At 38.5% G+C, this 14764-nt stretch overlaps 1 protein-coding gene across 1 annotated transcript; it reads right to left on the reverse strand.

The window, feature by feature from the left end:
- Window positions 1-585: 585 nt before the first annotated feature.
- Window positions 586-14688, reverse strand: LOC127453395 (ras-related protein Rab-13-like). Its single transcript, XM_051719719.1, has 8 exons — window positions 14050-14688; window positions 11861-11921; window positions 11343-11403; window positions 4761-4838; window positions 3411-3500; window positions 3069-3134; window positions 2284-2334; window positions 586-2014 (listed from the first exon to the last, which is right to left on the reverse strand). Exons 1-8 carry the CDS (start codon window positions 14171-14173, stop codon window positions 1946-1948), a joined length of 600 nt encoding a protein of 199 aa, XP_051575679.1. The 5' UTR covers window positions 14174-14688; the 3' UTR covers window positions 586-1945.
- Window positions 14689-14764: the final 76 nt, after the last annotated feature.

Below are 14764 nucleotides of genomic sequence, written 5' to 3' on the forward strand. Positions count from 1 at the left end.
AGCAAAACTAGGTCGCCGCCATTAGCAACACTGAATATGGGATAAGCTACTTCCATCTATTTTAGCTATGCAAAAATATTAAATTTTGCTGCTTTATATTACAGACTGGCAATAAATGTCGACATATTATTATAATTAATTACGATTTTCACAAACTTATTGGTTTTGAGCACATACAGTTTTACCATTTATCGCATTTTGCCATCGTTTTATCATACTGTTGCACTGGCAGAATGAATGAAATCAAACGCTGACACTGGATCGTCTAACATGCCTCCACAAACTTTACACAACCAGCAGAGAGAAGATGCCAGGAAAAAGCTGCTTTAACTTTCTTTGCAACAAAACTGCATCTTGTTTCATCTTGGCAAAATAATAAACACATTTTTCTCTCCGTTCTTGACAGAGAGATTTCACAATTTCTTAGCGGTGTATAGTAAACAGACACGCAGATCTCGCATTCAGCATGGCTTATGAAATGTCGCCTTTGGAAATAAATAAATAAAGGCATCATCGGAGTTTATGCAGGTACATATGAACGGAGGTTTACATGGAGACAAGAAAGACTGCATCGTCACAATCTCGGTAAAGAAAGGAACATATTTTATTACCGTCTCTTCAATAACACAGAGCAACAAGTGAATGATTTACTTACTCTTTTCCTCTAAATGCTGACGTCAGAAAATTATCCGACACTGGCATATAATTCTGCTGAAGCAGAACTTTCTCACATTCGCCGGAAATGCAGCCGCTGCTTCCTACTGCGTTGCAAAATAAGGTGGATGAGTTAAGTATTATTTTATAGTACTGTATTACTGGTTGAAAAAGGCAGAAAATTCATGTAACTTAAAGAAGTGCTAAAGACCAAAATAAGCTACACAAAATGTCAAAACATTATACACTTCTCTATTGTACAATCACAGCTTATATGAAAAAATTCAAAAAATCCCCAAATAACAAAATCATAAAAACAAAATCTCTCTCTCTTTATATACATTATATATACATATTAAAATTCTAATAGATCAAAATAAACTAATAGATCAAAATAAACCACATAAACGTACATTAAAATCAGACGAAACGTAAAAAAATTAATACAAATCTAATGCATATTTACTAGAAAATAATGCGATGTGAAAATTATTTACTTTATTAAAAGCAGTTCAAAATACAAGTTCAGAAAAAAATATTCTGTTGCAAAGCATAAAAAAGAGGGAATAAAAGGCAGTGAGAGACAAAAAAAAAAAAAGACAAAGACAAACGTTATGATGCAAAACCAAAACTCTGTAGATTACATCTGACCATAATCCTTTTGGGGAAACACATGGTGAATTTTAAGTAGAACAATATCATATTGCCATCCATAATCAATGAATTATTTTCTCATACCTCCCAATTAACATCCTAAAATTACTTATTCAATCTTTCTTTAGAGGTCGAAGTCTTTCAAAATTTGTTATGCACCTTTTCTTAGCAGCAAACATTCAAACTATTTGTCAGCTATTTAGAAATAACTCAAAAGTGCTGACTGGATATCAAATTGGACAATATTTGTCCACCTGTAACTATGCATGGAGATACAGTTACATGGGAACTCTTTTCCATTTTTCTACAAGGGCAGTTTTTTGTGTATTTCAAGTAGGTTTACATTTGAAATAATGCTGAAGTGAGCAAAACATTGAGCAAGAAAACCAACTTTGCTGTAAACTAGTCAACTGAACTGTTATTGTTGTGTAGTGCAAACTACCATGAAATATAAAAGTGATATTTTTGTTTCATTTCTTTTGTCAAGTATTTCATTTCACTCTTGCAATTTCAATCATTCTTTAAAAACACTTTCCATGTTCACTTTGCAAATTACTCTCTGGCATTAACACTGCAGTGCTACGTGTGTGTGTGTGTGTGTGTGTGTGTAGTGAGTCTGCCCTTTTGATGATGGTGTCTAAAGAAGAAGACATTTGGATGACTTTTTCTCTGTGCTGGTAAGTTTAACCTCTCGACCAGTAGGACCCTGTAAAACAGAAATATACTGTATGAAATCAAATCTACTTTTTTTTTAGTTTGTGACTGTTTTTGGTGACTTAGAAATCTTCAAAATCTCTCTCTTAAAATCATGTCACATTAGACAAAAAATAATCTACAAAAAGTAAGCAATGAATAGTAATTACTGAATACCTCAGAGCAGAATTATTGTGTGTTTGTGTATCTGTATGAACATGCACACACAACAAGCATCATTACTATTTATTATATCCATGAACATGCAGACTGGAAACTCACCAGTTTCTTATTTGACTTCAGCAAAATGTCACGAGCAAGAGAGTCAAAAGACTACAAAAAGAAAGAAAGAGAGAAGCAAAGCATGTCATAAATACAGATAAAATATGTGAAATTGAACTTGTGAACATTAAAATGCGATCAGTAAAAGGAACATATTCACTATTTAAAGGTGCTGTGTGTAATTTTTTGATATTAAAACACTTTCTCCTATCCCAGTTTAGTGTGCAAAGACTAGAGTTTAAGAAATCTTTAATGACGATGTCGTCTCACTGTTGCCTCCCTTAGTGGAATCTTAATGTGGGTGATAAACCACAATATGTCTGCCTTAAGCTCAACACTGACATAAGATTACCTAAAAATTCAATTTTTGTCACCTTGTTTACTCAGTGAGAACTTAAAGGGGTCAGGACATGCATGCCATTATTTTAATATGTAATACATGTAATTTGCACAACAAAAGCAGACATATATTTGTAAAACATGATAATTTTCCACCCTCATTCTAACCGGAGCGTCAGAAACACTCGATTTTCGAGCTACTTCTCCTTTTAGACTTGACAGTAAATGCCCACTGTTCTGATTGGCTCTCTGCTCTTGACTGACCTGATCTCACTGCTCACCACTACTGGGCGGGGATATGGAAGTGATAAAACTGTGCCGTACTTAGGCACCTTCACATGAATGAAACTTTCTGTGATACGGTGATGTTTCAACATTTATTATGGAACAGAATAATTTTTTTTTTTTAGCTGACTAACTTATTTCTTGGATCTTTCAGTCTGTACCTCATCAACGTTGATGCTCGATTTTGCACTAGTCTCAAAGAATCGAATACCATGTTCCTTTGCAAGCTATAAGGAAAGCAAAAAAATTTTGTTATAAAAGGATATTTTCTATTTTTAAAGTGTGTTTTATTTACATCTTATTCATTATTAATAAAACCAGTGTCATAAAACTTTTTTTAGGGTGTTATTCAAGTAACTAGACAAAAATAAAATCCAATTTAATTTTGATTTGTTATGTTAGTATTGATTGAAAGTTAAAATATGAATTATCAGATTTAACACTGAAACCACATATTATTGGCAAATCTAATTCGGTATGTATGATTGTATGATAGAGCTCACCTTCTCACCAATCTCCTTTGACACCTTCCTTTTTGTCTCGATGTCACACTTGTTGCCAAGTAACATTTGACTTACACCAGCCGATGCATTCTGGGTAACACAGGACATGGTTATGTTCTCACTTCCTCATTTTCTCCATAACTGAACCTTGTTTTTGTTTTGTTTTTTTATAAAAAAGGTCCTGTCTGTATTTACATTGAGTCTCTGTTCTGGTAACCTGTGCATGAGCTGCTTTCTATAGCTTCTTAAGAAGAAATGAAACTCCCATTTACAAAAGCTTGTTTCACTTTATGGATTTTTCATGCAGGATGCCAGACAGCATTAGATTATAATGGTTACGATGGATTATAATGTGCAGTTTCAGGAATTACTTTGTTAATGCTGTAGATAAAAATATAAAGTGCAATATCTTCAAAACCAAAACCTTCGTAATCAAAACCTAAGGTGCAGCTCCTATGATGACCACATTGTTAGCTTTTATCAAGCCTGTATGCCCTAACAAATAGATCAAGTTAAAGGGTGGTTCACCCTAAAATGAAAATGTTCTCATAATTTACTCACCCTTATGTCACCTATATTGTGTGACTTTCTTTCTTCTGCAGAACACAAAGTTTTGAAGAAGAATATTTCAGATCTGTAGGTCAATTCAATGCAAGTGAATGATAACCAGAACTTTTAAGCTCCAAAAAGCACATAAAGGCAGCATAAAAGTAATCCATAAGACTCTAGTGAGACACAGATCAATATTTAAGTCTTTTCTTCCTATAAATTCTCCTCCCTGCCCAGATGCGATTTGAATGAAGAATGAGAATCACCAAAAACAAAAGAAAAATGTGAAAGTGGAGATTACATGTAAAAAGGACTTGATCTGTTTCTCACCCACACTTATATCGCATTTGAAGATATTGATTTAACACCTGGAGTCTTTTGGATCACTTTTATGCTGTCTATATGTGCTTTTTGGAGCTTCAAATTTTTGGTCACCATTCACTGCATTCACAGAACCTACAGAGCTGAAATATTCTTCTAAAAATCTTTGTTTGTGTTCAGCAGAAGAAAAAGACATACACATCTGGGATGACATGAGGGTGAGTAAATGATGAGATAACTTTCATTTTTGGGTGAACTATTCCTTTAACTAAGCAGGGATACAATATGTCATACAGAGGCATGCTAAAGGTTCCACCCACTTTTTCTTTTAAGAAAGTAAACATTGGTTAATTTAAGAACAGCAAAGAAGTTTTTCATTTAGTACCTTTAACGTAGAAAAAAAAAAAAAAAAGAAAGAAACAGATCCAGGTATGACCTATGATGTTTGCTAAATTATTATTCATTCCCTTTCTTGCTTACTTCTTTGATGCTCTTCATCCAGTTCTGAATATTCTCAAAGGATTTTTCATCAGTAATGTCATACACAAGGATGATGCCCTGAAAAAGATGGCCAACACAAAACACCTTTACAGACACATGTAAGATTTGCCATGTTTCATTAAATGTAAAATTAAACAGAGATTTACAATAAGGACAATCTATTAAGTCTGATGTTTAGTGAAGATGTTCATCCTGTTCTCATGGTAAGTTGTAATAATAATACAAAATGTCAAGATCGCAAGAAATCATTCAAGTTAGATTGTAAAAAACTACCGACTTTTATTCCTACACAGGCAGGGAGACAAAACCAGGGAAACATATGCCTCATTAAGCTTTAAATAGCCTTGAGGTGTTTGTATTGCTGTTATCTGTGTGTCCATGCATCCTTAAAGTATGGTGAAATATTTTTTATAGCCTATATATCTAATGTGCTTTTTTGGTAACTGATATGTCAATATGGTATGGTCATGGAAAAATAAGCCATACCCTATGTTTTTGTGAAATGCCGCCACTGCTGGAATACAGAAAAATAAACGAACCAACAAACAATGTTATTAAAATTTGTCCTAAGTTTAAAGGTGCAGCAAGTATGATTTTAGCTGGCTCTTACTCATCCTACTGGTCCCAATATTGGTTTTGGACTCTGTACTGACACCTATTGTCCTGGATTCTCAGTGTTTGTTAACCAGTGCTGCCACTTTACACCAAATATGTCTGTTTATCTTCTGTTTTGTTACTTTTAGTCTGTGTTTTTATCCATCTCATAATACACACATCCCTATAATGGACATTCTTTTCTCTAATCCAAATGTATTTTTTGCGTGTTGTTGTGCGCTACACTGTGACTGTGCAGTTGCGCCTTGCGAGCTCTCCGCCCTGGCAGAACACCGATCGATGTCGCGCTGCTTATCCTTGAGAGCTGCAGGTAGCTGTTTGTTTCGTGGCTTCAAAAAGCACCTCTTGTTTGGACATTTTATCTTTCCACTAGCACTCATTCTGTTTGGACAGTCTGGGGGATTACATTCCTCTTTATCAATACCATACCATTACTCTGGACTATACTGTTGATTTGGGCTCCGCTGTTGTTTGTAATGAAGTATATTGTGTTTGTTGTTTTATTTTTTGGTTTGCTTGTTTTGTTTACATGCATTTTTTTTTTGCCTTTGCTGAAAACGCGTTATAAAGTAAACCTGTTATAATTATTAGTTTTTATTAGTGGCAGTAACTCAGTCAACTGCATGACACAGGTTGTCATGTGCTGTCAACATGGCAGTGCCCATGAGGGGGCGACCCGATCCATGTAATTGTAGATTCTACAAGATGGTGCCGTGGATGGCAGCCTCGATGTGGAGCTCTCAAATTCTTTTGTTGTTTTTGTTTGTTTTGTCCTTTACCAGGGACAAACATTCGGCAGTACATACCAGACAATAATTTCCTGGTTTGGACTATTCGGACGTTTTGCTGGACATTTTAGTCGGAGGCGCAGCTGTGTTGTTTAAGCACGCTATGAGACGCAGGCGAGGGAAGCGAGCCAGCACGCTGGTCAAGCTTCGTCAGCGCGGCTTTCGAACAGCGTTGCCGAGTATTCATCTAGCGAATCTCCACTCTCTTCCCAACAAAACGGACGAACTGCATCTCATCACCCGTACAAACAAAGACTTTTCAAACTCTGCTGCCTTGTGTTTCACAGAAACCTGGCTGAGTGAAGCCTTTCAGCTTTCAGCTGTTCAGAGTGGATCGCATTGCGGAGTTAACGGGGAAAACAAGAGGCAGTGGAACATGCGTTTACATCAATTAAAGTTGGTGTACAGATGTAACAACTTTAAAGAAGATGTGCTGTCCTAATTTGGAAGTGCTCTTTATCAACTGTAAGCCTTTCTACTCGCCACAGGAGTTTTCCTCGTTTATTTTGGTGAGCGTTTATATTCCTCCACAAGTGGTGTGAACGCAGCGCTGCAACAGCTGGCTGATCAGATCACAGACAAGGAACAAAATTAACCGGACTCACTTATTATTACTCTGGGAGATTTTAATAAAGCTAACCTCACCCGTGAACTGCCAAAATACAGACAGCACATTACATGCCCCACCAGAGACAGAAATACATTGGATTATTGCTACACAGCAATAAAGGATGCATATCGCTCTGTCCCTACAGCACCTTTGGGAATCTCTGATCACTGTCTGGTTCATCTTCTTCTAACCTACAGGCAGAAACTAAATCAGCTAAACCTGTAGTAAAGACTGTTAAGAGATGGACCAATGAAGCAGAGCTGGAACTAAAAGCCTGCTTTGACTGCACTTATTGGAGTGTATTTGAGGCTGTAGATACCAATCTGTATGAACTCACAGATACTGTGACATCATATATCAGTTTCTGTGAGGACATGTGCATTCCTACTAGGACTTAAGAGTTGAAGTCAGAAGTTTACATATACTTAGGTTTAAGTCATTAAAACGTTTTTTTTTTTTAACCACCCCACAGATTTCATATTATCAAACTATAGTTTTGGCAAGTCGTTTAGGACATCTACTTTGTGCATGACACAAGTAATTTTTCCAGAAATTGTTTACAGACAGATTGTTTCACTTTTAATTGACTTTTTAATTGACAATTCCAGTGGGTCAGAAGTTTACATATACTAAGTTAACTGTGGCTCTAAGCAGCTTGGAAAATTCCAGAAAATGATGTCAAGCCTTTAGGCAATTAACCAATTAGCTTCTGACAGGAGTTATACTGAATTGGAGGTGTACCTGTGGATGTATTTTAAGGCCTACCTTCAAACTCCGCGTCTCTTTGCTTGACATCATGGGAAAATAAAAAGGAAATCAGCCAAGACCTCAGAAAAAAAAATTGTGGACCTCCACAAGTCTGGTTCATCCTTGGGAGCAATTTCCAAATGCCTAAAGGTACCATGTTCATCTGTACAAACAATAGTATGCAAGTATAAACAACATGGGACCACGCAGCCATCATACCGCTCAGAAAGGAGATGCATTCTGTCCCCTAGAGATGAACGTAGTTTGCCAGTGCGAAAAGTGCAAATCAATCCCAGAACAACAGCAAAGGACCTTGTGAAGATGCTGGAGGAAACAGGTAGACAAGTATGTATATCCACAGTAAAACAAGTCCTATATCGACATAACCTGAAAGGCTGCTCAGCAAAGAAGAAGCCACTGCTCCAAAACCGCCATAAAAAAGCCAGACTACAGTTTGCAAGTGCACATGGAAACAAAGATATAACTTTTTGGAGAAATGTCCTCTGGTCTGATAATAGTTCAGAATAAAAACTGAACTGTTTGGCCATCGTTATGTCTGGAGGAAAAAGGGTGAGCCTTGCAAGCCGAAGAACACCATCCCAACCGTGAAGCATGGGGGTGGCAGCATCATGTTGTCGGGGTCCTTTGCTGCAGGAGGGTCATGTGCACTTCACAAAATAGATGGCATCATGAGGAAGGAAAATTATGTGTATATATTGAAGCAACATCTCAAGACATCAGCCAGGAAGTTAAAGCTCGGTCGCAAATAGGTCTTCCAAATGGACAATGACCCCAAGCATACCACCAAAGTTGTGGCAAAATGGCTTAAGGACAACAAAGTCAAGGTACTGGAGTGGCCATCACAAAGCCCTGACCTCAATCTGATAGAAAATTTGTGGGCAGAACTGCAAAAGCATGTGCGAGCTAGGAGGCCTACAAACCTGACTCAGTTACACCAGTTCTGTCTTGAGGAATGGGCCAAAATTCCAACAACTTATTGTGAGAAGCTTGTGGAAGGCTACCAAAAATGTTTGACCCAAGTTAAACAATTTTAAGGCAATGCTACCAAATACTAACAGAGTGTATGTAAACTTCTGACCCACTGGGAATGTGATGAAAATAATAATAGTTGAAATAAATAATTCTCTCTACTATTATTCTGACATTTCACATTCTTAAAATAAAGTAGTGATCCTAACTGACCTAAGACAGGGAATGTTTTCTATGATTAAAGTCAGGAATGTGTATGTAAACTTCTGACTTCAACTGTATGTGTAAGCATACTTGGCAATAAAGCTCATTCTGATTCTGATGTCAAATTAAACAGCTTTTATTAGGTTTCTGATATGACTAGAGTCTTCATCTATTGACAATTTACATCATTTTCAACATATTTAAAAAAATGCTATTCAAGTATTTGTGTGTAAAATGTTTATTTTAATTAGCAAAAATGTAGTCCACCTTTAACCAGAGACTATTTAGCAGAGACAGGCCACTTATTTTTAAATTAATGGGAGAAATTGGAACGGCCGATGGATGTAGAAAAGGAAGTCCTGCCTTACAGGTAAAAGAGCCAATCAGCTTTAAGATACAGACATTGCCTGTCAATCAACTCAAGAACACGCATGCGCGTTAGCAAGAAAAATGAGGAAAATAGAGTTTTTTAGTGTGATCTGAGCTAAAGAAGCACAATTTATGATACCATTGTTGTAAGATTTTACTACTGATATAAACTCAGCAAAAAAAAAAGAAACATCCCTTTTTCAGGACACTGTATTTTAAAGATAATTTTGTAAAAATCCAAATAACTTTACAGATCTTTATTGTAAAGGGTTTAAACAATGTTTTCCATGCTTGTTCATTGAACCATAAACAATTAATGAACATGCACCTGTGGAACGGTCGTTAAGACACTAACAGCTTACAGATGGTAGGCAATTAAGGTAACAGTTATAAAAACTTAGGACACTAAAGGGACCTTTCTACTGACTCTGAAAAACACCAAAAGAAAGATGCCCAGGGTCCCTGCTCATCTGCGTGAACGTGCCTTAGGTATGCTGCATGGAGGCATGAAGATTGCAGATGTGGCCAGGTAAATAAATTGCAATGTCCGTACTATGCGACGCCTAAGACAGTGCTACAGGGAGACAGGAAGGACAGCTGATTATCCTCACAGTGGCAGACCACGTGTACAGGTACAGGATGGCAACAACAACTGCCCGAGTTACTCCAGTTCCGCACAATCCCTCCATCAGTGTTCAGACTGTCCGCAATAGGCTGAGAGAGGCTGGACTAAGGGCTTGTAGGCCTGTTGTAAGGCATGTCCTTACCAGACATCACTGGCAACAACGTCGCCTATGGGCACAAACCCACCTTCGCTGGACCAGACAGGACTGGTAAAAAGTGCTCTTCACTGATGAGTCACGGTTTTGTCCCACCAGGGGTGATGGTCGGACTCGCGTTTATCGTCGAAGGAATGAGCGTTACACCGAGGCTTGTACTCTGGAGCAGGATCGATTTGGAGGTGGTGGGTCTGTCATGGTCTGGGGCGGTGTGTCACAGCATCATCGGACTGAGTTTGTTGTCATTGCAGGCAATCTTAACACTGTGCGTTACAGGAAAGATATCCTCCTCCCTCATGAGGTACCCTTCCTGCAGGCTCATCCTGATATGACCCACCAGCATGACAATGCCGCCAGCCATACTGCTCGTTCTGTGCGTGATTTCCTGCAAGATAGGAATGTCAGTGTTCTGCCATGGCCAGCGAAGAGCCCAGATCTCAATCCCATTGAGCACGTCTGGGACCTGTTGGATTGGAGGGTGAGGGCTAGGGCCATTCCCCCCAGAAATGTCCGGGAACTTTTAAGTGCCTTGGTGGAAGAGTGGGGTAACATCTCACAGCAAGAACTGACAAATCTGGTCCAGTCCATGAGGAGGAGATGCACTGCAGTACTTAATGCAGTTGGTGGCCACACCAGATACTGACTGTTACTTTTGATTTTGACCCCCCTTTGTTCAGGGACACATTATTCCATTTCTGTTAGTCACATGTCTGTGAAACTTGTTCATGTCTTAGTTGTTGAATCTTTTTATGTTCATACAAATATTTACACATGTTAAATTTGCTGAAAATAAAAGCAGTTGAAAGTGAGAGGATGTTTATTTTTTTGCTGAGTTGATGTATGAAATATCATCTTTGATCGTAATCTTGACTTGCCATCTGAGAGATTTCGGTCTTTCCCCATTCAAGTAGACATGAGCTGTACTTGTTTGCCGCTTGTTTACATAGAAAAATAGCCACCCAACCTGATCGAGAGCATTCCAAAGATGGCTGCCAAGTGGACTGAATTGCCTCAAATAGGACTTTGGTTTGACCCCAATCCCAAAGTCTAACCTAAACCCAACCATGATTTTAATAAGAAAATAACTTGTGTACCATGGAAGAAAGAAATAATCAGGGTTTGTAACTAGAAGAAGGAAGTGTCTTCAAGGTTACTTACATAAATCAGCACTTTGTATTGCACAACTAGAATGACTAACCAAATTTATTCACAGAGGTTTTCTTTATTAAAGTGTTGGATTTGAGGCTGCCTGTATTGTAATGTTGTCTGTTGATTGGATGGTCTCTATGGGAATAAAAGTTGTAGCATTTTGTATAGGCCAGTTCTTATGAGAGAATATGATTTCACCATTTTGTATGAATTATTATGAGCTGTCATGAAACTATGATGTGGATGCAAAGCTATAGCAAGGATAAGAAGATTTTCAAGAATGGAGTGTGTATTAATGTTTGTGTCTCACCATGGCTCCTCTATAATAAGCAGTAGTGATGGTCTTAAACCTCTCCTGTCCTGCTGTGTCCCTAGCAAATAAAACCAGAAATTTAAACCACTTAAAACAATCAGGTGACTTATGGAACAAAAACTAATTTGGCATGTTACAATATACATATGTCATTTGATATAGCAATTGGACTATGTACTTCCAGCTGCCACTCTCGCCGGACATAAATGAGTCTACTGAGTTTGCAGTAGGCCTTTAAAGCCTGATTGTGTTAGACTCAACTGGACTCCACTTTTGGCATATTTGCCCTGAGCTTACTGTTTTGACAGTGCAGTCAAACCAAAATAGACGCTAAAGACATCATCAGTATCTTGTGTACCGAAAACAGAGACATTTATTTACACAGACACTCTGTACATCTGTAAAGAATTTCAGTTATGCTGTTGGGACCATCCAATAACTGCTACAGAGACTTTTCATTGCTCTGATTAATCAAAAGTAACATTGAACTAAAAAAAATACAATTAAGATTTTACCAGACTTGCAGTTTGACTTTCTTCCCCTCAACCTCGATGGTCTTTACTTTGAAGTCAATACCTAGTTGGAAAAAGAAAAACAGTCAGAGAGAGTGGAGGAAAAGAGAGAGATAAAGGATGAGGAGGGACAGAAAGGATGGATGAACTGTTTAATCCCCGAGAGGCACAAACAATGCAGTTCTGGGAATAAAAATGGAACAAAATATTATGGCTACATTCAAAAATGCAGGAAAGCGGCATAAGATACAATGGCCCTTCTAATTGTCCCAGTATTTATTTATCATTATTTCCTGTGGAAGAATAGGAGAAAGCTAAAGTGAGGAAGGGAGGTTAGGGGGTCTTTTGAAGATTTGGGTGAATGCACTATATGCCAGGGGGGATTACCTCCATTTTATGCTGAAATGAAGTGGGTAGGAGAGAGATTGAAAAAAATAGATAGAAGAGAGGGGGCAGGCAAAAGAAAAGAGGGAGAGGGCCATTGTTGTGTCTAAGTCTGTTCCCCCTATGTTCCCCTTTGTCTAAGTCTGTTCCCCCATGTTTCCCCTTTGTCGAAGTCTGCATCTCCTATGTTTCCCCTTTGTTGAAGTCTGTTTCCCCTATGTTTTCCCTTTGTCGAAGTCTGTTTCCCTGATGTTTCCCCTTTGTCAAAGTCTGTTCCCCCTATGTTTCCCCTTTGTCGAAGTCTGTTCCCCCTGTTTCCCCTTTATCAAAGTCTGTTTTCCCTTATGTTTCTCCTTTATTGAAGTCTGTTTCCCTTATGTTTCCCCTTTGTTGAAGTCTGTTTCCCTCTATGTTTCCCCTTTATCAAAGTTTGTTTCCCTCTGTTTCCCCTTTGTTGAAGTCTGTTCCCTCTATGTTTCCCCTTTGTTGAAGTCTGTTCCCTCTATGTTTCCCCTTTGTTGAAGTCTGTTCCCCCTATGTTTCCCCTTTGTTGAAGTCTGTTCCCCCTATGTTTCCCCTTTATCGAAGTTTGTTTCCCTCTATGTTTCCCCTTTATTGAAGTCTGTTCCTCCTATGTTTCCCCTTTATTGAAGTCTGTTCCTCCTATGTTTCACCTTTGTCTAAGTCTGTTCCTCCTATGTTTCCCCTTTTTTGAAGTCTGTTCCCCCTGTTTCCCCTTTGTTGAAGTCTGTTTCCCTCTATGTTTCCCCTTTGTTGAAGTCTGTTCCCCCTATGTTTCCCCTTTGTTGAAGTCTGTTTCCCTCTATGTTTCCCCTTTATCGAAGTTGTTTCCCTCTATGTTTCCCCTTTATCGAAGTCTGTTCCTCCTATGTTTCCCCTTTGTCGAAGTCTGTTCCTCCTATGTTTCCCCTTTTTTGAAGTCTGTTCCTCCTATGTTTCCCCTTTGTCGAAGTCTGTTCCTCCTATGTTTCCCCTTTGTCGAAGTCTGTTCCTCCTATGTTTCCCCTTTGTCGAAGTCTGTTCCCCCTATGTTTCCCCTTTGTTGAAGTCTGTTCCCCCTATGTTTCCCCTTTATCGAAGTTTGTTTCCCTCTATGTTTCCCCTTTGTCGAAGTCTGTTCCCCCTATGTTTCCCCTTTGTTGAAGTCTGTTCCCCTTATGTTTCCCCTTTATCGAAGTTTGTTTCCCTCTATGTTTCCCCTTTATCGAAGTCTGTTTCCCTCTATGTTTCCCCTTTATTGAAGTCTGTTCCCCCTATGTTTCCCCTTTATTGAAGTCTGTTCCCCCTATGTTTCCCCTTTATCGAAGTCTGTTTCCCTTATATTTCCCCTTTATCGAAGTCTGTTTCCCTTATATTTCCCCTTTATCGAAGTCTGTTTCCCTTATGTTTCCCAGGTTAGTGTTCCCCATAGCGCCGTTAAACATTAAACATAGGAGAACGGCCTTCGACAAAGGGGAAACATAGGGGGGTAACAGACTTCGACACTAACCTAAGGGGAAACATATGGAGAACAGACTTCACCGGAAATACAATTAGGGCGGAGGATACATAGGAGAGTGCAGGATGATTCACAGGACAGAATGAGTTGTACTGGAGCAGGCTGGAATGAAATGACGTTAGTACTAGTACTGACATGAACAAACGCCCCGACAGGAGCACTTGTTTTACCAGGAACCTGGCACCAAGGCAAAACATTTTATCATAATCGTTAAGCAGTTACATCAAATAATATTGTAAATCATATCAGATGTAGATAAGTTTACTTTGCACATTTATTAAACACTTACCAATAGTTGATATGTACGTTGAATTAAAATTATCCTCCGCAAAACGAATGATCAAACATGTCTTGCCAACGCCACTATCACCAATAAGCAGTAATTTAAAGAGGAAGTCGTATTTCTTAGCCATTGTAGACTTTTGCAGACTTTTCAGCAAGTTTTAAAATACTTCTCGTTTGATTCTTAACACCCACACACAGATGTGGCGCTTTAAAATCCAGCCGATTGAAAAATGTCCTCGTTCACGCACATGGATTTTCTTTCCCTGGAAAACTGTCAGTGGTAAACTCGCTTTCCTGTCTCGCTCTGTAGGTCGGGATAAGAGGCGAAAAATATTCCATGAAACCAAACGCAAAAAAGTTTGCTCAGTCTCTTTAAAAGCGTCTGCTCCGGGTTTTCAATGCGGATGCCACGCATTCGCCATTTCGGACTAGACTGCGCTACTTTTCTTGTGTAAGAAAGCCGTTCAGTTTTCATCCATACACAGACAACAGTACACTTTTTTTTCTTCTCCTTAAACTTTCCCTTGCCCGAGTTCCCAAAAGCTGACGTAGAGAGAGGGAGAGGTTTAATAAAGCAGTGCCGAGGACAACCGATAACAGTACATGTCAACAGGGAGCGCCATTTGCGCACAAGACGAACCGATTCTGCGATTGCTTTTAATTAAACGTTGTTTAAACGTTCAGGCAATTTCAGGTACCATGGGTTGATTTATATTCAA

Source organism: Myxocyprinus asiaticus, chromosome 15 (genome assembly GCF_019703515.2).
Source record: "Myxocyprinus asiaticus isolate MX2 ecotype Aquarium Trade chromosome 15, UBuf_Myxa_2, whole genome shotgun sequence".
Taxonomy (NCBI): Eukaryota; Metazoa; Chordata; class Actinopteri; order Cypriniformes; family Catostomidae; genus Myxocyprinus; species Myxocyprinus asiaticus.

Bases quoted from the DNA above. Each gene is read 5' to 3' on its own strand.
- LOC127453395 (XM_051719719.1), bottom strand. From the start codon at position 14,173: ATGGCTAAGAAATACGACTTCCTCTTTAAATTACTGCTTATTGGTGAT. The intron at 2,335-3,068 runs GTACAGACTGAA...TTCTTTTTGTAG, and splicing joins CGAGCATCAACGTTGATGAG to TCTTTTGACTCTCTTGCTCG. The intron at 2,015-2,283 runs GTGAGTTTCCAG...TCTGTTTTACAG, and splicing joins TGAAGTCAAATAAGAAACTG to GGTCCTACTGGTCGAGAGGT.